The sequence below is a fragment of the Carassius gibelio genome, chromosome B13 (assembly GCF_023724105.1).
Source record: "Carassius gibelio isolate Cgi1373 ecotype wild population from Czech Republic chromosome B13, carGib1.2-hapl.c, whole genome shotgun sequence".
Taxonomy (NCBI): domain Eukaryota; kingdom Metazoa; phylum Chordata; class Actinopteri; order Cypriniformes; family Cyprinidae; genus Carassius; species Carassius gibelio.
The window spans coordinates 27824332-27851893 of NC_068408.1; the positions used below are offsets into that span (position 1 = coordinate 27824332).

The 27562-nt window shown below is 37.8% G+C and overlaps 1 protein-coding gene across 2 annotated transcripts in view; it reads right to left on the bottom strand.

The window, feature by feature from the left end:
• Positions 1 to 27562, bottom strand: part of mlip (muscular LMNA-interacting protein) — a 56461-nt gene that overhangs the window by 16967 nt on the left and 11932 nt on the right. For both annotated transcript variants that reach the window (XM_052573127.1, XM_052573128.1), the window contains 8 exons: positions 26299 to 26430; positions 23791 to 25518; positions 23083 to 23154; positions 22515 to 22595; positions 22091 to 22225; positions 21551 to 21601; positions 20540 to 20581; positions 6790 to 6909 (listed from right to left, as the gene is read on the bottom strand). In XM_052573127.1, the coding sequence (XP_052429087.1) occupies positions 6790 to 6909; positions 20540 to 20581; positions 21551 to 21601; positions 22091 to 22225; positions 22515 to 22595; positions 23083 to 23154; positions 23791 to 25518; positions 26299 to 26430 (2361 nt within the window). The remainder of the gene's footprint in view (positions 1 to 6789; positions 6910 to 20539; positions 20582 to 21550; positions 21602 to 22090; positions 22226 to 22514; positions 22596 to 23082; positions 23155 to 23790; positions 25519 to 26298; positions 26431 to 27562) is intronic.

Genomic DNA, 27562 nt, shown 5'->3' on the forward strand with positions numbered 1-27562 from the left:
TTCAATCGACACCAGTTAAATTACAGCACTATAGAAAAAGAAGCTTCAGCTCTTTTATTAGCATTACAGCAATTCGAAGTGTACATCGGTTCAAGTTCACAGCCTGTTGAGGTATTTACAGACCACAATCCACTTGTTTTTCTTTATCGCATGTGCAATAAGAATCAAAGACTCATGCGATGGGCTCTTATTTGTCAAAGTTTTAATTTCCAAATCAGATACAAGAAAGGTGTAAATAATGTCATTGCTGATTCTTTGTCACGGTGTTCTGTATAAACCTGCTGCCATGTTTATTCTTATGTGTGGGGGTGTTACAACCCATTGTTTTGCATCTTGTCATTTGTCTCCTTTTTTTTGTATTTGAAAGTGTGTGTGTCCAGGTAGGATGCTGATTGGCTCCTACAGGTTAATGACTGGCCTATCTGGATTGGTGCATTCAAATTTAGGCACACCTTAAAAGCCCTCATGTCACTTCCTTTCACCAGTGCAGAGTAGAGAGAGACAGAATTGTTGGTTTTTGGCTGTTTGGTTGTTTGGGTCTCTGTTGAACTTTGATACTATTTTTGTAAGTAGGAACTGATTGGTATTTTGACTCTATTGCTTGTTATGATGTGGATTTGGATTCTCCTTGTAACTCTGTTTACCTGATCTTGTAAATAATTGTATATTATTGTAAATATAGAGCGTTGGGAGGAAGTAAGGAGTTTGATGCCATTTTGTTTATTGTAACCTTTTGATCTCTGTTTCTGGTTAGGGAGTTAGGTTAAAATATTGTACTCTTATTTTGTTTTATTTTGTTTAGGGTATAAGAAAGAGGTCTTAAACTACAGAAGTTGTGTTTTATTATTTTGGCCTGGTCAACTCCTGAAGAATATTCTCCATTTACTTATTTTGTTGGTTGTATTTTTGTTTGGCTCAATTAAAAACCCTCTAAAGAATCCCCGTTTCCTCCCTTCTCTTTTTATGTTATGCCTTTACCCCTAGACGGGCGTAACACATCCATGTCCCCTATGCGATATAAAAACTTTGTAAATACATACTATTTCAAATGCATATTCCAAAACTTTTTCTTATGTTGAATTGAAAGTTCAGTTTAAGTGCTTATTATTCTTACCCAAAAATACAAAATGGAAGAAATAGTTAAAACTGAACACAATCTTGCTACAGTCATGGCCAAAAATATAGACACCCTTGGTAAATATGATCAAAGAAGGCTGTGAAAATGAATCTGCATTGTTAATCCTTTTGATCTTTTATCTAAAAAATTCGCAAAAATCACACAGTTTATTTCATAATGATATTTCTCCCCATTTAAAATCTTATTATCCAATGAAAGGTTAGATTTTTGTGAATTTTTTAAATAAAGGATCAAAAGGATCAAAAAGGATCAAAAGGATTAACAATGCAGATTCATATATATATATATATATATATATATATATATATATATATATATAAAACACCTGGATGCCTATTTTTGTGGTTTGGATTAATCAGCGTTTCTAAACAGTTTGGTACAGGGTGCTATATCAATTTGTGACACCGAATTAGAACCATGTCCATATGAATTAAAATAAGCATTGCACTGGTGTCTGTTTCCTCCATAAATAACACACTTGATCTCTTTGAGATTTCTAGAGGCATATGTTGGGTCTATCAGCATCTTATTTTTTCTTATGGGTTTTATATATGTACTGATGTGGGGAATTTCACATGACATTGGATTCTAGTGATACATGCACTTCCTCAGGGCTGATTTTATCAAGATTATAACTTTGATAGAAAGGTGTGTAATGAATTACAATCAACCAAAAATTCAGATAACTGTTAGTATGACAATATTTACACAACTATCAATACTTTGTCGACCAATTACCAAGCAATGCTTAATTTTGTTCAGTCTGTGGTGGGAAAAGGTAGCATATGCAATAAAGAAATTTTTGGGTATAGTATGTCAGTTTATTTTATTTTGCTGTACTCCCTTACATAATTGAACAATAGTGCCCTGCACCCACTAGTAAAATATATATATATATATATATATATATATATATATATATATATATATATATATATATATATATATATATATATATATATATATATATTTATATAAAAAATATCTGGTTTCTGAATAATTTTTCGATTGACTGTGGATTAATTCTTGTTAAAACTGCAAAGTAACTCAGTCAAGAGCAGTGAGTGGTTTCCTTTCTTTCATTTGGATTAACATTAAGGAAACCGACAGCAGCTAGCAAATTAAGCACAGGCACTTTCAGAGACAACACATGCATGATAGACATCCGATTTCTTTCTCCACTGTTCACTTTAGACATAACCGACAGTTTTTTTGAGGATACTCTCCAAGATGGGTATTTTGACATAATTATGTATGTATTTATCATTACAAGAGGAAGAAGAGGCAAATACTTGCACTAGTGGAGTAACTAGTTACATGTAACGGCGTTAAATAATTTAATTACAAAATAAATGTAACTGTAATCAGTTACAGTTACTAAGATTTTTTTTAAATAAATTACAGTTACTTATGAAAATGTTAACAATTACAAAGGGAATTACATTTGAATATTTACACACATCCACATACAGATTTAACTGATTTCTTTTCCAAATTGCACTGAGACATACAGCCCTATAATTTCTGCGATGCGGAAAACAAAGTCTGGTTCGTAGAATCCAGACATAAAAACAGAATTCCTAGCCTAACGTGGACGGAATATGCCACATTTTGGATGAATAAATCAAAAGTAGGTCAGTACACTTGAATCAAAACATGATATGGTGTCTGTGAATTTTAAGCGCAAAAACTTAAGACAATACATGAGTCCTGCATATTCTGCGTGTCTGTGGAAATCAGAGATGGACTGGACATCGGGGATAACTGGGACAATTCCCGGTGGCCTGGTTGCCGATTTGGCCCGCTATGTCAATATTATTTATTGTATAATTTAATGCAGAGTTCGATAATTAAATCTCTAATAAATCATGGATTGGTTAATAGTAACTAGCAATGATTCTGCTTGCGTGCTCTTCGGGTCTTCGCAAAACGGTTTGGATCAGAGTTTGATAAAAGAGAGAGACTGGAGGGGACTGTGGAAGCGCACAGGTGGAGCAGAGAAGCAAAACTATACTGTTTGGAGTTTCAAGGTCAGTTTCATCTGTAAAGATGCTATTGTAGTTTTGTCTTTGTTTACTTTGTCAAGCAGCAGCACATTGCTCACCATCACTCAAAATAGTGTATAAAGGACATCATTATCATCTACTGTTATGTTACAGTAATAATTTAGCTGAAAAATAATAGTATTTTATAATAGGTTTAGGGTGAGCTAGGGCAGACAACAACATAACCCTCGCAAAAATGAATGTATGCTATGCCATGGTTACCAAGAATTAACCATGGTTTTGATACACTAACCGTAGTTTAACCATGGAATTTGTAGTAAAAATAAATACAAATGTTAATTAATTTGCCAAATAAAAAATAAAAACGTTTTTGTAAGGTAAAAGCATGACATCATGTTCATTATTAGGATTTGTCCAGTGGGGCTCTAGACAAATTTTACTAGGGGGGCCAAGGAGGGGCCAGTGTTTAACCAGGGGGGCACATTAAAAATGGCAACATATTTTATTTAAATGTAATGCAAATAAATACAAAAAGTAATTCTTGAAAAAATCTACACAGTAATTTTACACAATCTAAACATGTTAATAAAAACAAACTACTATAAGTACTCTTATAAAATTCAATCAAGCAATCATACATTTCACAATTTAAAATTTATATATGAATGCCAAGAATTCAGAAGTGTATATATTTATAATGCTTACACTACACTACACTACACTACAATACACAGAAATAATATATAAATTATGCTTATTTAAATGTATTTTGCAGGCTAAAAACATAATACATAAACATCTTTCAGTGCGCAAAATCATGATAATATGAAACGCTTCAAAAATGAGCTCAGTGATTTTAAAAGTTTACAGCTTTTAAAACGTGTGTGATCTAACAGGCACAAGCGAGTCTTTTAAAAACAGCAACAAACATAAAATACAAAAACACAAAATCAAGTCAGTTTATGCAAAATCCACAGCCTTTTTATCTACAGATCAAGCATTATAATGCGAGTATATAATATTGGAGAGAGTGTTACCATGCATCCTGCTGTAAATGGACGAGGTGCGCGCTATTTGAATACTGAATGGAGAATGATTGACAGCTGCAGAGGAGGGAAAACAAGGTTTCCGTAAACTTTAATTTAATGATGTAAATAGTCTTTTGTCCATAACATTAAGTTATGGAATCGCTTCAGATTACTTTGAGAAATTATAATCAGACCCAAGTCACCCAAACTGATGTGAAAAAAAACGGGAGGTGCCGAAAAGCGTTGGTGCGCTGCACTAATTTACCCGTGTAGAACGTTTCGTCACATTAGTTCCGCTTTTGGCGCTCGCGTGTAAAATCATATAACTTTTTTTTTTTTCAGCACGGGGGTGGCCACAGGGGTGGCCAGGGACATGTCTACAGAGGCACGGGCCTGCCTAGGCCTCCCTGTAAAACCGCCACTGTATTTGTCTATGAAGATATTGTAGTGATGAAAGTACAGTGTTGTTAAATCTTGAGTATTAAAGTCATGAGAGAAATAGATATCAGGGCAAAATATATAGAATGAAAAGAAAAATGGAAAAGTGAAGGTGCATTTCAGGAGATAACTTTTAATTATTTTGCATGTCCCCAACCTAAGGATTTAAAAAAATTAAAAATTAAATATGTGAGGTCCATACAAAAAATAGGGTTGTACATGTTTCAGAATTTGTTGTGGATGTATGAGTGTGAGATTTCCCAGTCTGAAATTTTATTCCCAGTCCGCACCTCGTAGAATTGAATGGTGCAGACATGCGGTTTCATTTATTACACATAGGCCTACTGAAGCTAGCAGTGATTTCAGCCTCTGTCCATGAACACATAAACATAATCTCTAGAACTCTAGTCATTTCATGAGCATTTTTATTTTTTATTTAGAGAAAACTATCATCATATCATATACAAAGAGACAGCAGTGTTTTAAAAAGACACCAGTGTTTCAGGAGTTTAGCACACAGAATAGGACACATGCTTATTATTTGAGTTGATGTATATGCTTTTATTTATTATTATTAAGTTGCTTTTTAAAGATTTGTATTGTAAAAAGTGCTATACAAATAAACTTCAATTGAATTGAATTGAATTTATTAATCAGCTATTTATTTTTTCTTTTTTATTAGATGCAGTGTTTCCTGTATTTGTGCAAAGATTTGGTTTCAAAAACAGTATCATTAAACATTTTCTTATGATTTTAAATCTGCATTGAACTTCAGAGCAATCTAATTAATGTAAAAGGCAGTACTAAAGTGTGATTTTGTGGTGGATGTGTTCAAATGTGATCATCTTAATTCAGTTGATCAAGGATTGTGAAAGTGTTGAGCACTACTGTAAGGTTAACCCTGCATTGTGTGAATGTTTGAAAATGATTAACAGTTGAAGATAAACATTCATTACAAATTTAGAAAAGTAATCAGTTACATTATTTACTAAAGTAATTGAGAATGTTACACTACTATTAATTTTTAAATCGGGTAACTTGTAATCTGTAACCTATTACATTTCCAGGGTAACCTTCCCAAAACTGCTCTTTCAAGTCTTTTTCTGTTTGCTTGATTAAACTGCAAATTGTATTTGTTAATTCAAGTGAAGGTGAGCTCAGTTCGGTGTTGCGGTCTGTGAGACGTGGCTCTCTGCATGCACATCAAACGCGTTTTTCCACGTTTTGTGTTTGAATGCTTTAAACTCTTTTAAATGTTTAAATGGGCAAGGCTAAAAAACATGTGTAAATTATAAGATTTCGTGATGATGCGCAGCCTATTAACTGTACCGCCCCCCTCAGCCATGGGCCCCTATTATCATCACCGCCTTTCAACCCGCGACGGCCCTGCACTTCCTTAACCCACTGGGAATAGATCCAATCCAGCAGCTACTATGAAAAATCACTTCCAGTTGCTCTTTAAATTTCTTCTGAAGTACATATGGAATGTTGCCCCACTGATTTCCCTTTTCCTTGCTATATGCCCCCAACAGATAATGGAAGAACTGGACTGGCATTATTCATATATATATATATATATATATATATATATATATATATATATACAGATTGTAATTTAATTATTAACAAACAAAAAGTACCATAAAGTTTATGTATGTCAAACTATAGGGACTTTCCTGTGCTGGCCATACCGGTTCCACAGCATTTGCATGCTGTTACCTAATTTGCATAAGTCCTTTAGTAAGTATGTTGCCAAAACAACATAGAAAGTGTATGTAAATAAACACAAATGTAACAAATAGTTCAGTTTGGTTTTGCTAATTTTTTTAAAGAATGGATGCTGCAACAGATTGAATTGCCTTTCTCTTTAATGCTAAATTAATAGCAAAAGGAGATGCATACGAACCCATTAAAATGTTTAAAATTGCACTTATCTGTCTACAATCTACAATCTTCTATAATGACCGCCTTAATGTTGCATGCCTATGCATTGCATACAGTATGTCCCATATAAACCCCTTTTCATGCATCGTCTAACTGCTCAAGTTATAGATTTTACAGCATAATTATATGCAACATTAAGGTTTTTTTTCACATTCATTCTTTATTTGATAACATGAGCATATGCTAAAAGGCAGATGTTGAGTTTTTGTTCTTTGCAGTATTTATAGAAACGCACCTTGTATTGGTAACGACTGGATTTGTCCACTTGATGGCTTTTGAAAGGATTTGGGTGGAATTCTTCGTCATCTGTAAATCTGGATGTTGCAATAGCTGGTCTAATAACTCCAGGCTTTGTCTAAGACAAAGAAGAAATATTTCACAAAATCAGTTCACCATCTCAAACACATAGTAACCCTGCATGTGAAAACCCAGCTAAAGACTTTTCTTTCTTTTTTTTTTTCTTTTTTTTAAGTTACTGTTTTCTGCATAAAATCATCCCTCATAAAGATGTAGAACATTCTGTGAAAATATAACCTTTATATCTATAATATTGATTGAGTAAAGCCATGTCAAAGATTGAAATCATAGTGAAATTAATGGTTGAAATCAAACTTCGATGCTTGTTATCTCATAAGTAGATTTTGAGACTTTGCCTGAATTTCACAGATGGGGTTACATATGTCTAGAACTTTGTGCTCTGCCCTCTGTTTCTGCTTCAACAGTTATCAGCAATTCAAAATATGCATTAAATACAAGGATATTTTAACATCTTTCAATTGCATGAACCCTGGGATTTCCTCAAAGGCTCTAATCTTACATCACATTTCCATTTAATTAAACATTTAATCATTTCTGAACTGAGGAGATTAATTGCTGCAGTTTTTCAAGTGGATTTTTGCCTAGTCTCTCTCTATACAAGATTGCAGCTTCAACAGTTCAAGCTAACAAAGGAAATAGATCTGGAATGCAGACAGGTCAGTCAAGCACATTCACGCTGTGTCTATGAACCATGCTGTCGATGTACATGCAGAATGAAGCATAGCAGTTTCTCCCTCTAATGGTCACAAATTTCCCCGGAAAATATGTAATTTTCATGGCAGCAAATGCCACTGTACAATCCAAATAAATGCTTCAGCCTCAATGGTACTTTCACACATATGCAAGTCACCCATCCTGTGGGAACAGACAAAAGTGTGTATGGCCCCCTTTGTCTTTGGCAAGGACAAATCAATGAATAATGTCTGTATTTTTCCTCCCTAAAACAAACTGCAACAAGCTGACTCATCTGACCACAGCACGCATTTCCACTGTTTGTCGGATCATCTGAGAGGAGCTCAGAGCCAGAGAACTCGGCAGCATCTCTCCATAGGATTGACGTAATGATTTCTCCTTGCATAACAAAGATTCAAGTTGAATTTCTTGATGCAGTGGCAGACTGGTAAGTGACAATGATTTTCCAAAGTACTCCTGAGCATATATGGCTATATTTAACACAGTAGCATGATGGTCCTCATGTAATTATCTGAGGGTTCGCAGGTTACAGCAGAGGTTTCCTGCCTTTCCCTGTACCGACTGATATTTCTCCAGATTCCCTGAATCTTTACACAATATTATCATAAATCCTTTACAAACTCACTAATTAGTAACAATGTAGGCACAAAGTTATAAGTCACAACTGTCACAACCTAGGACTTATTGTTGTGTTTTCATACCCCTTGTGCTCTGTTTGACCCATTTTTCTGTCTATACCTGATTGTCATTTGGTTCAGGTATGTCTTGCTAATTATCTTCGTTATCCAACCTATTTAAGTTGTTTTCAGTCAACTGCTTGCAGTCTGGTCTGCTACATCCCTGCCTGCCTGTTCTGTCTTGGATTTATTGTAGACTATTTGCTAGTGATGGGAAACCGAGTTTTTCAAAAAATTGTGCTAAAAAATGTTTTAGGTTACGCGTGTAACCATGATTCCTCGAGGGAACGAGACGCTGCATTGGAGGAATAAGTCTAATGGATGGGCGAGACGTCATATGTGGATGATGTCAGAGACTAGGAAGCATAAAAGCATGTGCAGCGAAGCCGGCATTTAGCCTCTAGGAATGATGCAAGCGCCGGCAGGGACATGGGAAGTATGGCCCAGAGACGCAGCTTCTTGTTTACTCAAGGAACCATGGTTACATGCGTAACCTGAGACATTCCTCTTCAGGAACTCGAGCTGCATCGGAGGACACTCTGGGAATGAGAATGCCCACACCGGCAGACTTTCAAATCTCTGCCTAGGGTGGAAGAGCACAGCTAAAGCGAGAGAAGCCATGAGCCTGACAAGTAATCGGGGACATCCGGCTCAATGGCCAAACTTCAGAAGGAGTGAGTCTTGATCCCCAAGAGAGGGGAGATCAGAGGACTTTAGGATAGCATCCTGATCTACCACTTGGCATAATCTTCTTCTGGCCGGAGGTAGAGGAAACCTGTAGCCAGAGGGTGTCTGCCCACTGACTGGCCACCGAGAGGGGCACAGTAGGCTGCATTGGCCACCACGTAGACCTTCAGGGTGAAGTGGGTCAAGCCTGTGGAGAGAAGGGAACTCCCGAGCTGTGCCAACCGGGCAGTTAACTGGGTTGAGCTGGTGGTGTCCACACCAGAAGGTGAAAGGTTTCTATTTCAAAGTGTACAGTTTCCTCGTGGAGGGAGCTCTGGTTTGGAGGATGGTCTCAGCAACCTCAGTTGAGTGACTGGAAGCTATGAGTTGTGCCTCCTCAGAGGCCACACCTAAAACTTATAAGCCCTGTGTGGGGGCGTGCCCTCCACCTCAGAGAGGAGATCTCTCCTGACAGGAACATCCAATGGTCAGGTTCGAGAACCATACTCGAAATCAGGTCTGAGAACCATACTCAGTGCTACTAACAGCAGAAGGACCCCATCCCAGCGCACTCTCTCCAGAACTCCAGGGAGCAGAGCAATCAGGGGAAAGGCGTACAGATGAAGCCTCGGCCATGAGAACTGCTGTCCGTAATAGAGGAGTTTTTTCTGTGACCACACAAGGATCTGGTATGCTAGTTAGTAGAAACGGTGTGAGCACAGACCCCCTTGGTACAGCTCTGTTGTTATTGTGCACCAACACATGGTGACCTCTTCAACACATGGAGCCACTCCACAGACCGCAGACAGGGTGGCCACTCATGACCGCACCCCAAACAATGAGGAACGCATCTGCCACTAGCATTATGCGGTGACAAGGAGCTCCCACCACCGGACCCTGAGACAAGAACCAAGGTCTCTTCCACATGTTGAACGCACATATGATCTCCGCATTACCATTAGCATGTGAAGCGGGTTTCCCCTCGGAGAGAAGCCCTTGGTCTTGAGCCACCACTGAAGGGGTCTCACATACAGCAGGGCAAGAGTTTTCACACTGGACACAGCTGCCATCAGACCCAGCAGTCTGGAACTGTTTGTTAGTGAGTGACCTTGCCTGACTCTCGTGTCTGTGGTAAGGATTGACTTGTTCCAAACAAGAGACATACGTGCCTGCTTCATGGTCAAATCCCATACCACACCCAGATAAGTGGTTCTCTGTACTGGAGAAAGCACACTTTTCTGGGCAGTAAGTTTTAACTCCAGCTCATGTGAGCAAGAATGACACCTCGATGCCGAACCACCATCCGCTCTGATTGAGCTAATATCAACCAATCATCGATGTGTTTGAGCCGTGAAAGTGTGAGGTGACTGCAAGGACAGTCCCTCAAAAGCAAACCTCAGGAACTTCCTATGACGAGGAATGGTGAAGTACCGGCTGTAGGACCTGGACCCTGCAATGCAAGGAGGGACCAACTCGATGGCCTCCATCCTCAGAGAGTGTCTAGTTCTGTTCCATTACCAGAGCCTGCTCAGGGCCCACCTGTTGAATTGAGGCAGAGGAGAACCAAACTGGATTGTGTGGCCTCTCACTACAGTGTGCAGGACCCATTGAGGCACGTTTGGCAGTAGTTATCACGCTGCCAAATAGTGTACTAAGGGAATCAGCCTCTCAAGACTGATCTCTGGTGTAATCAGAGCAGTTAGCTTGGTGCCCTAAAGTGGCGCGCTGGCAGGAGACGGCAAAACTATCTACTCTGGATACCTCTGTGGAGGTTGTGAGCCTCTTAGCCCCGCTAAGTTTCTGGCCAGTAACTGCAAGAAGTGCAGGGTTGGCAGATCAATCTCCTGAGGGCACTGGGGACAGATTGCTACCATGTAATGTGGTGTACAGCCCTCTTCCCCAGAGAGGCCTGCCCTCCGAGGTCCTGAGCCACAGTGTCAGCACTCTCAAGGCTGAAGTCTCCTATAAAAAACGACAGTCCTCAGACCCATGTCGTCCTATTAGGAAGACTAGACCAGATCCTGCTCGGGGCAGGACCAATGAAGTACATGACAGGAGCTCCCACACCGCCATTTGACCTCCTAAGAGAACCAGTCTCGCAAGACTGGCCTCTGGTGCACCTAGAGCAGCTAGCTCTGAGCCCTGAAGCGGTGAACCGGTAGGGGATAAACGTACTAGCTGCTCTAGAGAACTCCATAGAAGTAGCGAGCTTCTTAGTACTGCTATGTGTCTGGGCAGTAACTGAAACAAGTGCTCGCTGGAGACCGCTGTGATCTGGATCACCGGAGGGTTGGCAGATTGATCTCCTGGGCGCAGACAGGACAGACAGGCACTGTGTAATGCAGTGTATGCCACTCTTTTATCCGAGCTGGCCCTCAAGAAGTCCTAGGCCTTAGGCATCAGGACATTTACGATGAAAACTATCCAGTGAGAATGACATGCCACAGATCCACCTTCCGCTAGAAACCTTCGGCTTGGGAGCGCCACTCTGATTCTAGACTCTGTGGAGTGTGAGAAGTGACACCCCCAGCACGAGGGGCTGGAATACTTTAGGGTAGGGACAGCTAACCTCCTCAGAGGAAGAGAGGTAAGCACGTTCTCACTCGTGAAATTTTACACTGTATATCTTGTATATCTGACTTCTCATAGTCAGATAAATATTTCATTTTTATTCCTCAGAATAAATGTAGTGAAACAACCAGACCACTAAACACGGTCTGGTGTAGAAAGTGTGGCATATCAGACCTGAACCAGACAAATTAGAGTGTAGATCAGGAGCATTGAAACACGAGCCAAATTCCTCAGAAAGACAACAGGATGTTGTAAATCATTCATAGTGCCACAAGTGAGAAGCAAGACATCCAACCAACCAACTCTTTCACAGAACAGCTTTCGACATTAACACCATTAGAACAATTATTGACAATTTCAATTCAGAGAAGAGATTGTCAAATTTGGGGCAAGTAATTGAGATGCAATGCCAGCCATCACATGTAAACCCATGAGAGTAATAAACAACATCCTTAGATTGACTTCCCCCCACAGAGCAGAATCACACTGAAATTTGTAAGGGGGCCTTTTAACCTCTGGTCTCCACAGAATATCCTTATGTCAGAGAATGGCACAGGAACTGTCTTTTATAGATATAAATGGACCAAAATGAACTCAAAAGGACTTATAAATGAATATCAGCCCATCACTTAACTCCATATTCATTTGTATGTAACCCACACCTTTGACTATCATGTTTATAATCACTTATTGTGTATGTATTTTAATAACTATTGGATATTAAGGATTCATATTCATGTTTAGTATGTATGTGTTTGATTCTGCTTGCTTGAAATGTTTCTGACCATCAGTTATTTGTCAAATGTATCATATTCTTGTTATAGGAATCATGTCCAAAATGATATCTTGCAAGTGCGGGAAAATTCGGACCACGTGCTTGATAAGATAACATATGATTTGTCATACCCTGAGCAAAGACAATATCTAATTGGTCAAGACAACATTTGAGGTGTGGCCAAAAGCCCAGTTTAAAAACACAGGACACCATCAAATTCTGCTTTTAGCATTTGCTTTACAGCTGTTGCTTTTAGTCATGACTTTTAGCATTCTTTGAGTGCGGTTCAAGTGGCTCTCGGCCTGTACGCCTGCGGCTACTTTTACACTATGAGAAGAAACACCACCTAGTCTCATCAAACTTTACTTCTATTCTTTTACGTTAGTTTCTTTTCTTTTTCATTTGAGAGTTTTGTGTCCTGAATTAAGTTTTGTAACACCGTGTCTCCAAGTCTGACCCAAGTGCCTTTCAACTTCAACCAGCCCAGGAAACCCCCTTTTCAACGACAACAAAGGGAACCCCCTTACAAAGGCAACGCTAGTACCTCCAGAGTCTGATCTGTACTGGTGTATCTAATATCAATGCGAGGGTTAATTAAGTGATTGATGGCTGTTCATGTCTATGCAATTTCACGTATTGCTGTAAAATTGGGATTCCACATTTTCATTCGCTTAAACTCATTTCCTAACTTTCTCTCTTCCTGCAACTAGTGTGAATGTGTGAGTATGTGTGCTTATGTGTTAGATTAGCTCATATGTCTTAGATTTATCTAACAAGGCCTTATTCATATTGAAAAGAGAAGTATCTTGTGTTTTCTGCTTACAAATTAATGTCTTAAACTGCCGCTCTTGTGTCTGTGCTAATTAATAGTGTTTTCACTATACTTTGGATATTAATATAGAGTGCAGATTTGATGTTAAACAGCTCGTTCAGTGAATCGCAGGGCGTCTCAGTGATCAGCCGTGAAACTGTGATTCTGTTCAAATTCCCTTTAAAATCTGATTCCCTTTGAGCTAAATTGACTTGTTTCTCTTACAAAAGATTCACATCAAAAACAGATATCATGTAATGTAGAATTGCCTCGGCACTTTGCAATCCGCTCAGTAACACAAACAACATCAATCTCCTCAGAGAAAGCTGTAGCGAGCTCTCACTCAGAGGGGGAACAAACCACAGGGCGGGCAACCAAGCCTTGAGAACGATCTCTAGATCTAGGGAACACGTGTGAAGATAGGAAGATCCGTCTCCAACCCATCTGTCAGATCATGTGCGATCCCTGCAATCTCAGATGCTGCCATTCTTCAGGGCCATCAACTCCCTTTGAGATTCTGCCTGCTGCACTCTCAATATTTTTCTTATTTTTCTTCCGTGGGCAGGGAAAAACACACACAGCCTGAACAGTCTGCTCTCGCCTGAAAACTTCTCTTGACTGAAGCTTGACTAAATGACTAACATCCCAAAGAAGTACAAAGTCTCTTTTACGGACTTTTAAATTAAATGTTCCCTCCAGGTGGAATGACCTTCCCAAAATATTCCGAGCAGCTGATTCCTTAGCCATCTTCAAGAATCGGCTTAAAACACATCTCTTCCATCTTTATTTGACCCTCTAACTTTATTTCTCAATATTCTAATTATATCCTTAAAAAATCTAACTACCTTTCTAATCTTTTTGTATTCTATTATTCTTTTCATTTATTATGCAATTATATGCGTGTGTGTATGTGTAAAGACCTCTAACAAGCTTGCTCTATTCTTTTTTTTATTCTATCTGTTTTCTTTTTATTTATTATATTAGTTAAAATCCCATGCTACGTGTACTGTGTTAACCTAACTGAGACTTGTTATAACACTTATATATCATTGCTCTTTTTGTTGTTTTTGATTGCTTCCACTGTCTTCATCTGTTAGTCGCTTTGGATAAAAGTGTCTGCTAAATGAATACATGTAAATGTAATGTAAATGTAAATGGAGCTTATCAGTGGACCAACAACTCTAAATTAGACTCACAAACAGATAGCAACTGACAATCTAATGAAACATCATGGAACAGAAGATGATTTGAAAATTTGTGCCATTCGTTTTTAATTTGTGCCAACTCATGTCATGCATAGTCCAGTCAATGGATTAAATATTGATCAATAATATAAAATACAAGTGTGTGATTTTTTTAATAAATTGACGTGAGAAGTAGCAAAAATATTTTGGGGGAACTGTTTGGGGTCTCTGAGACACCAGCTATAGAACATAATAAAATGCAATAGAGCTGTGAGGTATTCACTTTCTGTCTGGTATAAAAATTATTCTTAACTATTCTACTGAGTACTGAATAAGTGTACACACACGCAACCAAGTCAATGTAAAGTCAAACAGAAGTGTTTTTCAAACCAGCTGTCCTCCTGACCTTCCAACACTGCATGATGTTCAAAGCTTCAAACATCATCAAGCATGTGGTATTGTCAGAGTGTATGATACAATAGTACTTTGAAAACTGCATCGGAGTATCAGAGCCATGGTATCATTCGTTACATCACTACTATTTGAATTTGTCTTCATCTTCTTTGTGTGTTTATCTCATCTTTACCTCACCTATTACTAGTTTGTCTGCTTATTGTGGAATGCTTCTTTTCAACTTAGATATTCTATAGATGGTTTCATCAGACACACGCGCCTGGCCTGAAGTTAACTTTTGGTCTGTGTTTATCAGTCTGGCTATGAAGCTGACTACAAATGCAGTTAAAGTAAAGGTGATGAGTAGATTGAAGTTTGGCTCAGGTGGTTGTGCTGTGGGATGTGTTTCCCGTACATGTATTTGTGGCTCTCGCCACAATATCAGAACTGACTGATTTTCCAAAAGGCTTTGTTTAATAAACATGAGCACGTACTGCATGTTTTAAAATCAAAATGAGACGGGGGTGTTTTTATATCACTGTATTTCTGAAAGAAGACTGTCTTTGGAAAATACATTTTCATTTAATCTTGCATGTTATATGCCTGATAAAGCAGGGTTTGTGAGCTCAGCTCTGCTTTGTGTACAGCTGCTAATGGGGAAACCTGTTTCTCCCGCTTTAATGCACCTCCTGCTGGCAGGGAATGAATTTGCATTTTCAGTAAGTCCGTCTGATTTACACAGTAAACATATTTTGCTTGTTATATAAAAATAATCTACTTTAGGGGGACTGCTTGGCTGTTGTTTTTTGATGCTACTTGTAAGTCTTTTAAAGTTAAGTTAAGGACACAAAAGTGTGCAATTGCAGTAACGTGTGTTTATGTTGTTGCAGTTAAAAAGAATAGAAAAATCTATCTATATTCACTTTTAGGTTAGGTTGGTTAGAGAAAGCATTGGAAATCTTTTCTTGCAGTTTTGTCAGCTGATTAAAGATTAGGCAGAATCAACAAATTACAGATTGCATTTTTGTCATAATTTCCCAACACTTTTTGAAGTTGTATTTATTTAGTTTTTTTATCATTCATCAGTCAAGACTAAAACTCTATTTTTTATTAGTTTTACACAAAATCCATGAACCCCTTTGTCTTTAAGTCACTTGTAAAACCCTGTACTCTATATTTGCTGCACATTTTTAATGTTAGCACACTGCTTTAAAAAAAAAAAAGAATGATAATGATTTCTGAGACAGGAATGTTTGCTGGTGTTATGTTTGAACAGACTTATATATGGAGTGTTTTGGTAGTTTGAGCAAGATTTGGAATCAAATTAACTGTGGCAAAGATTTATATTTGTAATGCAGACTGTATAGAGACACTGTATAGAAAAAGTGGCTTCAGTATTGACAACTGAAAAGACTTGTAATCATAGTTTGAGATATATATTTATATAAATATATTTCTTTCTGAAAATGAATATATAATGCAAAAGTTAGACGTACAGATTTATAGTAGTGTTTTGTGTTGAGCACATCAGTGTTTTAGCTGTTGAACCGAGCTCGTCATTCAGTTTTATTTAGGGGACAGAAAATATAATTTGGTCAGTTTAAAACAGAAGTCACTATATAAATGCATCATTCATCGCCCTGCAGCCCAAGACCAGTTGCTCGCTGAAGCTAAGCAGGGCTGAGCCTGGTCAGTACCTGGATGAGAGACCTCCTGGGAAAACTACATTGCTGCTGGAAGAGGTGTTAGAGAGGCCAGCAGGGGGTGCTCACCCTGTGGTCTGTGTGGGTCCTAGCACCCCAGTGTAGTGATGGGGACACTATACTGTCAACAAGCACCGTCCTTCAGATGAAATGTTAAACCGAGGTTCTGACTCTTGTGGTCATTAAAAATGCCAGGATGTCTTTTGAAAAGAGTAGAGATGTGATCTTGGCATTGGCCTTTGACTGTCATGGCCTCCTAACAATCCCCATATCTGCTGATTGGCTTCATCACTCGGTCTCCTCTCCACCAGTAAGCTGATGTGTGCTGGGCGTTCTGGTGCAATATGGCTGCTGTTGCAGCATCCAGGTGGATGCTGCACACTGGTGGTGGATGAGGAGATAGTCCCTTGTAAAGCGCTTTGAGTGCTTAGAAAAGCACTTTATAAATGTAAGGAATTATTATTATAAGTCACTCATTCATTATTTTTTTTTATAGTGTTTTGAGGCAATGTGATAAGTTTAAGCAAATGCGTACAAAAACAATTGAGGGGAAAAAAACTGTAGTTAGATGTAACTATTTTATATATATTTTTGAGTACTGAATTAATTATATTGATTTATAACAAATATGTCCTGGTTCATACTGCATCTTGATTTATTTATTTCACTTTTTCCATGAAGAATACATGCAGGTATCATAGAGCACAGCGTAATTGTGCTGGATATATTCTGTCTAGAGCAGTCTTTATTTCTGAATTTCATGATGCTTTCCAGTGTTGCAGATTCCGCAGTTTACTCATGGCAACTGGCATACCCTGGCAACCCCAATAACGTGATATTTGGCCCCTAAAATGGGAATATTACCAGGTGAACCCCATCATAATGCAATTTCTACTGGGAAATCCCCCTCGAAATGTTATTGTGCTAGTTTTGAGTAGCAACTGGGTGGGTTTTGTTGTGAAAACCTGGCAACTCTGATGTTTTCAAATGTTACCTACTCAGGCAGCTCTTTAGGAATAGAGCCAACAACGGTCTTCCCCAATTCTTTTAAAATCATCACTTCATATCTACTTAATAGTGGTCTCTCTAAAAAATGCTGTTTTTTTTTTTTTTTTTTAACCCAAATGCTGGTTTGAGACTGCTGGCTAAGGACATTGGGTTGTTGAAAACTGGTCTTGACCTATAACCCAGCTGTGCTGTGTTGGGAACGAGGACGTGAAAGAGAGCACGCATGTCACATTAACATTGGCCGACACTAGTGCTAGAAGCAGCCATTTTCTGAGCGTCTTCAGATGGGAGCGAAAAACAGTTCATGGTAAGTAAAGATAAAAAATCTAGTATTCATTGTTGGAGTCTGGTAGTATTTTGAGATTTCGTGGAAGGTGTAATTAGTCTGAAAAGAGCTTATATTGAAAAATAGGCAGATGTGGTTTTCACCTCAGAAATAGTCTCTTTTACTGAAGGGAAGAGGTACTTTTAATATAATGTCAGTGCGTGTCATGTCATATTAACATAAGATTTTACAATATTTACATTTTTTGAGGTGTTAATAGAGGATCATTGCCCTATTTACATATTTATTGTGGTTATACTGAATGTAAAGTTAGTTTCCTATATGTAACAGTGCTGTGTAATAAAGTTGAGCTTAATTATTTTGAGGCTGATAAAATGATAATTCTTAAAGTAATGTTTTGCATGTAATATTTCACACTTGCTGAGTTTTGTCTCTTCATTGTGACCATACCAGGAGTTAAATGGGTCATATGACATTGCTAAAAAGAACATAAATGTTGTGTATTTGGTGGGTTTATATGGTTTAGGATTTAAAAAAAAAATGTTTCCACATACTGCACATTATCGTTTCTCCTCTATGCCCTGCCTTTCTGGAACCCATCGATTTTTACAAAGCTCATCATTCTGAAAAGTGAGGTGTATGCTGATTGGCCAGCTATCCAGTGCATTGTTATTGGCCGAATGTCTCAAGCATGTGACGGAAATGTTATGCCCTTTACCATACTGTGAGGCCGTGTGTCCTGGTGCAACGATACTAAAAGCAATAAACCCATTAAAAACGAGGCATTTGTTGCATCTAGTGGGGCCATAATTACTGGTTATAATGACTTCTACTGTTTTTACGCATTGCATTGTGTATTGTGCTGTGTAAACATAAAACCATGTCCGAATTTGTGTTTGGAGAAACATCAAACAACAAGCTCTACTCTACACTGCTCAAAACTCGTGTTTGAATACACAATCTTCTTTAAGCACCAAGAGATTGAAACACTCCAAAGAGAAAGGACAATTTGTCAGCTTCTTCAAAAGAAAGGGAAAGACGGTTAAGGCAAGTAAAGTTCATAATTACAACATCGTTATCATTTTTTTTTTTTTTGTTTTTTTTTTTTGTTTGCTAAGAGTAAAATAATGTTTGCTTTTGTAGATGTTGAAAGCCAGAGACATAGGGCAGCATCATTATTTTGTGATTGATGTGAGTTATTTTTAGAAAATAAATGTGTCCATTGTCTCCTGCGTGTTTACTTCAAATTTTGATGCAACAACAGTATGATTATGTGTTCATATATTATTATTACATGTGTTTTTCATTGCAGAACTCAAACCAACTTTGGAGATGTATGATTTGGAGAGTCATCATTCTTGATCTTCCTTTTTTAAAGAAATAATTCACACACACACACACACACACACACAAATAAAAATGTATTTGTCTTCATGTCATTCCAAATCTATAAAATCTTCAGAACACAAATTAAGATATTTTTTTATTTTCGCTCATAATTTTTTGTTAATCCATTTTTTAAGCTTAAAAATACAGTTATTGTAGAAACAATCATAATAGATATTTAAATATGAATAAATCTTAAATTATATAATAGTGAACAAATACTGGTCACCCAGACTTAACAGAATAGTAAATATATTTATTTGTGTGGTCCAAAAATTTGCAGAGTTTGGAACAATATGGGGAAGAATAAATTATGAGCATTTTTATTTATTAGTGTACTATTCCTTTAAAGTGCAGCCCTCCATGTACATCCAAATTTGTGAGGTATGTAAATATCTTGTCTGCTTTACAGTTTCAGTAAAGAAGTAGCTTTCTAAAGCAATATATTTATTTAAACCATGTTACAAGCCCTCACAATAGTGCTGCCATTATAGCATTCTAGAGAGCTGTGGTAGACAGAGACATTAAACAACTACACAAAGTGTTGAAATTATAAAACCATTTATTTACCTATCCTTACGGATATGGATGCACCTCTATCTGAAAATGGATAGTTTTTTAATTAAATGTTTGTTTGTTTTTTCAAAGGTTTTTCTCTATTTACATCCACTGATGAAGAACAGGTGGTGACTGGGATGAATGCTGGTCAGAGAAGAGAATGTCCTTTAATCTTAAATGATGCAGCGGTGGTTTTAAAGGAGGACGCTGCCCTGGATGATGTAAAAGATGTCACATGCTGTACTGATGGGGCTTCTTCATGACTACATAAATTACCCTAAACAGATCATGAAAATTGACAGTGATGCATGATCTGTATTCATGGACTATTAAACAAACTGTAAGTGTATAATCCGTAAAAACAAAATGTTAAATGTATGTTCTGTGTTGTTTAGTAGAAACAGAGTTTACACTCTGTCGTTCATACACATGCTCACATTCTTTCACACATACTGTATGTTTCTGATAAATGTTATAATATCGTTGTTTATTTTGTGGTTTATTTACTGTCATGCCAGAATAGTTAGCAAAGAACTGAACTAATTCATTGTACAGTTATTGTATAAGTGTTTTTGTATAATATTTGTATACAATATATAAAATAATAATAAAAAAGTCTAATTTGATTTTAAAAATTATATTCAACAAATGTTTTTTTTTATTATTATTATTAGTATTTATAAACTCTGTAGCGGTTAATGCCATACTTTTCTGCATTTGTTCTTACATGTATTTTACTTTTGACTATTTCTTTCTTGTATTTTAATAAATATTTACCTTCTGATAGTCATTCTGTGTGTGTAAAACAACCAAAACAAAACAACCCAGCCCTCGGTTGCCAAAATAAGTTGTTTTTCAATTTGCAATTTTTAGAGTGCAATGTAGCAAAAACTGAGGCTTATTTTCAATGAAAAGAAATATGAAGCTCAAATTCATTTACAAGATCAACTGCTTACCAGTGCTTTTTCTGTAGTTACAGAGGGTTGAGAAGAGCTTGCCTAGAGGGGGGGATTTAAGAAAATGGTGAATATATGACATTTCACATGCTACCAGGATATATTTTTTACACGAGTGCTTTCCACAATGTCCGCTTAATTTTATTTTTTTTCGAAGTGATTCATATTATAGATTTTATATCATATTATTCAGCTATGGATCCCTCTATGTGTGTAATCTTTTCAGAGTTTGTAATATTCCCTTGAAATTATCCTGTTGCCAAAACCTGTGGTACAGGAACAAACTAACTCTTCAAAGCCTGTCAAGAAAATCTGCTACAACTGTCCAGGCGAAATTAAATTCTTGTCTCAGAATGTAAACATGGGTCTAAAATGCCATTATTATAAAGTGAATACCACAAGAAATGTTAGGAAACCTGCAACCTCAAACAAGCCACCTTATTTCTAGCTTTACTGCAAAACAAAGGAAGAATTAAACATGGCTGGAAGTTTATAGTTGAATTGTAATTTGTTCACTTCTATAATTCTAGTGTGGTGTCATTTGCTGTAGGCTGGATAATGGAATTGCATCTGAATGAATACTCTCCAGGCTACAGAAATGTTTGAGCCTTATAGTGAAATTTTTAAACTGGTGGGTTGAAACCCCAAAATGTTTTTTGTGAACAACAGGGGAAAATCAGACTGTGCATTTGATCAGTTTCTATACTTTTGTCTAAAATCTAGGAGTAAAAAATATTAAATCTGGGCTCTAGACTGGTTTGCATATTTAGATTCACTGGCATACAAAAATAGTTTGACTAATAGAAGTGGCTCTGAAAATGGGCAATGTTTTCAAAGTGTTAGCAATCTTTATTTTCTGAATATTTTTTTGCATTTACGGCAAAATAAGAATATTTCCAGAACTAATACTCAGAGAGTTTTTATAATGAATGATTTCTCAGATTTGCCGCCTTCGTATGAAGTCCGTGCATAAATTATGTACAGAGATTAAAAACTAATGGAAAAACTTACATATCTCGTTTCCCGTCCCAATAGTTTTGGAGATGGTGATGACGTCTGTGGCTTCAGTAGTTGAGAATAAAAGAAAAAGAATGAGTTAAGAAAGCTCTCAGCAGTTGAAAAGTGGCACATGTTTCAAAGCAAGCACAGTGCACTTAATCAAAATGGCAAGCTGGGTTTGAACAGCAGGGGCTAAAAGGCTAAAGACCTGGCTGAAGATTGATTAGAGTGGAGGACTAAAATCTTCATTTTGCTAACATAGGTCTTCATTGAAAATCATCAGCAATTGCAGCACAAAGAATGTTTGACATTCTATTCCATTGATTTATTTATTTATCTTTTATGTCTTCTCCTGGGTGAGAAAATACATTTTATAACTCAGTCATTGTGATGCTTTAGTCTGGGTGGAGGCTGTTATACTGTATACACAATAAAGAATTTGTTTTTATTCCTAGAAAGCACTTTCATTTATGTTCTGGCTGAATGTGATGCCATTGTGACTAATCAAAATGAAGATGAGAAAATTCCCAGTGTTCATTTTTAATTACATACCCTTGATGCCACCGCTGTCAAAGACTTCACATTGGCTTTGTTCACTTGAGATTGTTGGATTGAGTCCTCAAGGACTTCATCAATGGTTGCGTACAGTTCTGCGGTCTGCTGACGCAGCTGCGCAGGAGAGCACATCTGCAAAGAGAGAAGAACAGTTCACAGTAATGCCTAGTTTGGGATAATCCAGGACATGAAATACTTCACAATGGTACTTCATTTAATTTCATTACTAAATCTGTTAAATTAAACATGCATGGCCCTCCATGGTAGAGCAGCGGTAGCATAGCTACTTCATTTTTTTTTTTTTAAATTGGAGTTAAAACGAAAACCAAAATATAACATATAATATAGCATATTCTCTACAGATTCTAGGAGTCACTGCACTGTATTCTGTCATATCACCCAATCATTGGGCTCATTCTACCTCTGCATGTGGGTCCTCCCAAGAATACTTGTCCGCAGGGTTAAATGAAGCCTCTTTCTTGTTGACCTCTTCATCTATAGCCTTCAGAAAGGAGAAATTTAAGAGTTGTAGACTACAAATGATTCTTCTAATGACAGTCCTGACCTTAACGATGGGTATGTAGAAAGGGGTTGTTAAAGCTGCTAAATCCCAAAGATGAGCATGTTCTCTTCATTTTTCTGATTATCTCACTATACATATGACCCTGTCCAGCACATTTTATCCTCTACTATAATGTTTAATGAGGTGTGCAATGTGGATGAGTCATTCTGCTCACTCTGTTAAGATTCCTTTTGACCACTTATGAACAATTTAATTTGGCTGTCCATCAACAGAAAAAAATAAATAAAAAAATAAAACCAATGATTTAGTTTCACCCTCTTCCATTAGCATCCAATGACCCCCTTTAAGGAATATATAATTGCATGGAATCCAGAAAAACAGCAGCAGTATAATGGCTTATACTGACAGTGAATGATAGACGACAGTGAATAGCTGTCATTTAGAGCAGTTAGATAAATCAGCTCACCTGCTGTTCCAAGAGCAGAGTATTTGTGGGAATAGCAGCGAGTGCCTTGTAGGTGGATTTGATCTTGTATGTCTATAGTAGGAAAGAATGATTTAGAAATCGAAGAAAGTCAAAAGCAGAATTAAAACAACACAGCTGTGCTATGCCCTAAGGATGGGCGCCATGATTAATCAATTTTATTTTAAATGGCCAATTTTTTTTACTGGAAAAAAAATGAATGTATGGATATAAAAACATAAAAACACCTTAAAATAAAACTGTAATTTGTTACAACCAATATTAATAAATTCCACAGTAATTTCTGTTTAAAAACCATGATAAATGACATGGATTTGTTTCACTTTTTCAGTGCATGCCTGTGACTGCCATTAACTGACACACCATCAGTTCACCATTATCTCAGTCTGTATGTTATGTGGAAATTTCTGCTGTTCTGCCAACAGAGAGATGTGCAAATATATCTTCTGCACTAAATCATGCAAATATTGCATAACCCAAGATCACAAGCAAACACAAAACATGCAAAATGCAAAACATGCCCTTTTCCAAAGATGTACTGTTCTTGCACAGGTTTGATGCATATCATGTTTCCCAGCAATGTGGGAGGCTGCTATTGAGAATGCATGTCACTCATTGAATGAATGTCAATGCTCAGCAGTAGAGCATGCAAGCTGCATGCAGGTAACGGCGAAAGGGCATGCACTGTACCTTTCTATTTTTACAGTCCCCATCTGTGCAGTCTGGTGTGCTGCCCCATAGGGACGGAGAGGGTGATGAACAGAAGGAGTATGAGGGTGAGGGGGAGAGTTGACGGCTTGGGATGGCTGGGGAGGGCGAGAGGGTGTAGCGGTCTGGGGTGGAAGAGCGGGAGCTCAGGTGGACTGGGGTATAAGCAGGAGAGGCTGGTGGTGTGTAGGACAGGCCGGTGAGACCCACTTGTCTGGGAGTGGGAGATGATAGGTGCACTCTTTCGACATCTCTTTTGCCACAATTTTGGAAAAGAATATTTTGTTTACTCTCCTTGTGACTCAAAACAGGAGATATGGAATTATTATGCAATTCAATTGTGTGTTTCAGAGTAGGAAAGGAGGAAGATTTACATGAATTTTGTGCGGGTTTTGATACCGAGGAGTCTAAATTGTCAGATGAACTTGCTGTATCTTTCAGAAATGGTGCACTGGAGAGCTCAGATGATTTCGGACCCTGTTTAAGTGCTAGTGCATATTTTTCTGACCTATCAGGGGATTTTGTTTCTTCGTTCTGCATTAAGGATGCTAAAGGTTTGTTTGGTTCTATAGATGCAGGGCGATCCACTGACACTGATGGATTTTTCTGGTTTTCAGGGCTGAAGCAAGACAGAGAGGTGGGTTTAGGAGATGAGGAGTTCATCCGGGATAGGGAGCTGCACAAAAGAGAGCTAGGAACTGTCGGCAAACGATTTCCTTTGTGACTTGATTTCAACAAGTGAGAATTGGTTGGCTGGAGTCCAGGTAAGCTTGGTGAAGGGATGTTTTTTGTAGGCGAGACGATGCCACTTGTACTAGTGAAATGTTGACATGAGTCTAGTCTTTCTGGTGGTTTCATTAGTGGGGTTTCATAAGGTGTCTTGACAACTGATGATACTGAAAGAGAACTATGGTCTGGTTTCCGTAGTTGTGTCTTTGAAACCTGGCAATGCTCAGTATGGGGTCTATCTATAGAGGTACAAGACTTTGCTTTAGAGACGGTCATGGGTGCAACAGAAGAGGCAGCTGAGCATGCTGAACAGGAGGACACATTAATTGGACTGATGGGCCAGCAGGGTGTGTAAGGTCTTTGAAAAGCAGAGGACAGGACAGGCAGCCGACCTTTCCTGAGGATGGCCGTTAACAGGGAGAGCTGGGTTGGAGGCAGTCTGTGCCGGGCACGGGGCGTAAGAGGAAAGGGTGAGCTTACCCGACTGTCACAGCAGGGTGTTTCACAAGCGGATGACATCTGCAGCAGACTAGAGCCTGGAGCCAAGGAGTGTCGTTTGATTCTCACCACAGAGGGTGTGAAGGTCCCTGATCTTATGGAAGAACATGGGGAAACCGTGCCACTAAAGGGGCCAGGAGAACCATCCCGTGAGAACATGTGGAGTGCTGACCAGCTCCTCTCCTTGTCCCAGCCCTCAGAGAGAATAGACTCCTTAGAAGAAGCAGGGGAAGTCAAAAAATCCATGGAGCTGGCAGGGCTAAGGGCCTCCTCTCTCTGAGATGAGCTATTTAAAAACAGACCTGAGCTGACCTCAGCAGCCTGTGAAGTGTTGTGAAAGCCTAGCCGAGAAATGCCTGGGTGTTTGTTATCACTGGTTTCCATGGTGGCTAGGCTAGGCTCGGGGGTTATGCTACCAGATTCTGTGTGAGGACCAGCTAGCGTGGTGAGTGATTTAAGGGTTAAATTGTCAGTTGACAGAATCTGAGAAAGAAAGAAAAAATTAAAGAACCATAAACAGACTTCATTTGAGCAATGATTGCAATGATGTATGATTATTGTTTACTACAAATTGTACAAAACACAGAGACCACATGGGGTTTATTATTGAACCTGCATCAGAAGCATTTCCCAGCTTAAAGTGACACTTAGCCATGCAACCAATAATTGTAACGTTTGTTGCAATACACTGTTATGTAGGCACCTGTTGACCAATGCAAAGTGGAAATCTATTCTTAAATATCAAGTTTAAAAATTGCAACCCAATTTTTCATGCCGTTGGCCGAAGGAGTCTTTAAAACCTGTTTAGAAAAACAGTCATTATTTTTAAGCTTCTGTTAGACATTAGTGGCACGGATTAATTAGACTCAATAAACATTCGTATCCATCAGTTGCTCTCACAGAACTTGATCTACTGTGTAGGTGCACTAATGTGTGTTTTTAATTAACAGGGGATTGCAAGTACCTCTGATCAGCACAGGAAACAGCCGTGTGTGACCAGCATATTTAATATCATGATTGAATAGTATCCCATTAAAAGATATTAAGAAATCATCCCAAAGCAACTCAAATAATTAAGATGTCCTCTACAAACAGTAATTCATCTCTAAATTACTGTCCTTCCTTCAATAACTTATTTCCTGGTCAGTCATTTTGTAATTACATATTTATAATATGCAATTTTTACGAAGGTACAGCAGGGAGTAAAACAGTTTCATCAGGAGGTTGTGTTTGCCCTGGAACAGAATGTACTAAAACACTCACCTCTTTTTGAGTGGTGTTTTGGAGCATTTCTTCAAGCTGGCCCTCTTCAGGATCTTGGACATAAACAGCCTCTGCTTTGTAGACACCCTCTTCCGCCATGCTTGTCTCAGTGTCCCCTGGCTCCTGTGAAGTCTGACATTGGAACAGGAAAAAAAACTATGTGCTACCAAATCTGAAACGGCAGCTGTCCCAAAGCAGGCCTCTGCTACAGATGGCTATTTCTAGCTCCCGAGCATCTTGACAATATAAGAATGCTTTTATATGTGCGTGTGTTTCCCCTTCCAGCTTGAACATCTTTTTACCAGAAGTCAATGTCCCTCGTGTATTGCTCACATACAAGTACACATGACCCACTCTGAGTGTATAAGCCCTTCAAAAAATAACTTTCACATTTTCACTTTCATACACACACATAGGTCATCCTCTGCTAAGGGACTCTGGGTAGAATTTGACCTGTAATAACTAAACACCACTCCCTCTATATTTGTGTAGTATTTGCACCATAAAGTAATAAATATAAAATATTTAATAAATATATGAAAATATAAACATTCTGGTATTTCCTACTCACCATTTTTTTTTAAACCCAGATGCTGTTAAAGTGTCATGTGAAAGTATTTACACCCCTTCATTTTCTCACATTTTGTTATGTTGCTGCCTTATATTAAACTGCTTTAAACAACTTTTTTCCCACATCAATCTACATTACATACACCATAATTACAATGCAAAAAAAATAAAAAAAATTGATGTGACAACTAAGCACATTTAAAAATGAAAAAGGAAAAAGTGGAATAAGTACATTGCATAATTCATTCCTGAGCTCTATATGCAGTTATTTTGACCTCAGGACTGGGTTTTTGCTCAAATATGCATTTTTAGCTGTTAGAACTTTTATTAAGGGGTGTGTGCCTTTCCGAATCATACACATTCAATTGAATTTATCACAGGTTAAGGCAAATCAAAGAGTAGTAAAATCTACATGTGATTAGAATGTGAGAGAATTATGGCACTTCTATAGTGGTATTTGTAAGCTTGTTCACATGAACTGTCATTATATGGCAAGAGCTGCATAAAGATTCTTTACAAGTTTTCAAAACATTCATGTCCATAAAAAAAAAAAAAAAAAAAAAAAAAAAGAAAAACAGCATATGGGATTTGAGAAGCACAAAGTCAATATTTAACCTGTTCCCTGGGTAAGACCACTGCTTATTCTCATGTTCCTCAAAAAGGGCAGATTTATCGATACTCGAAACCACAATCA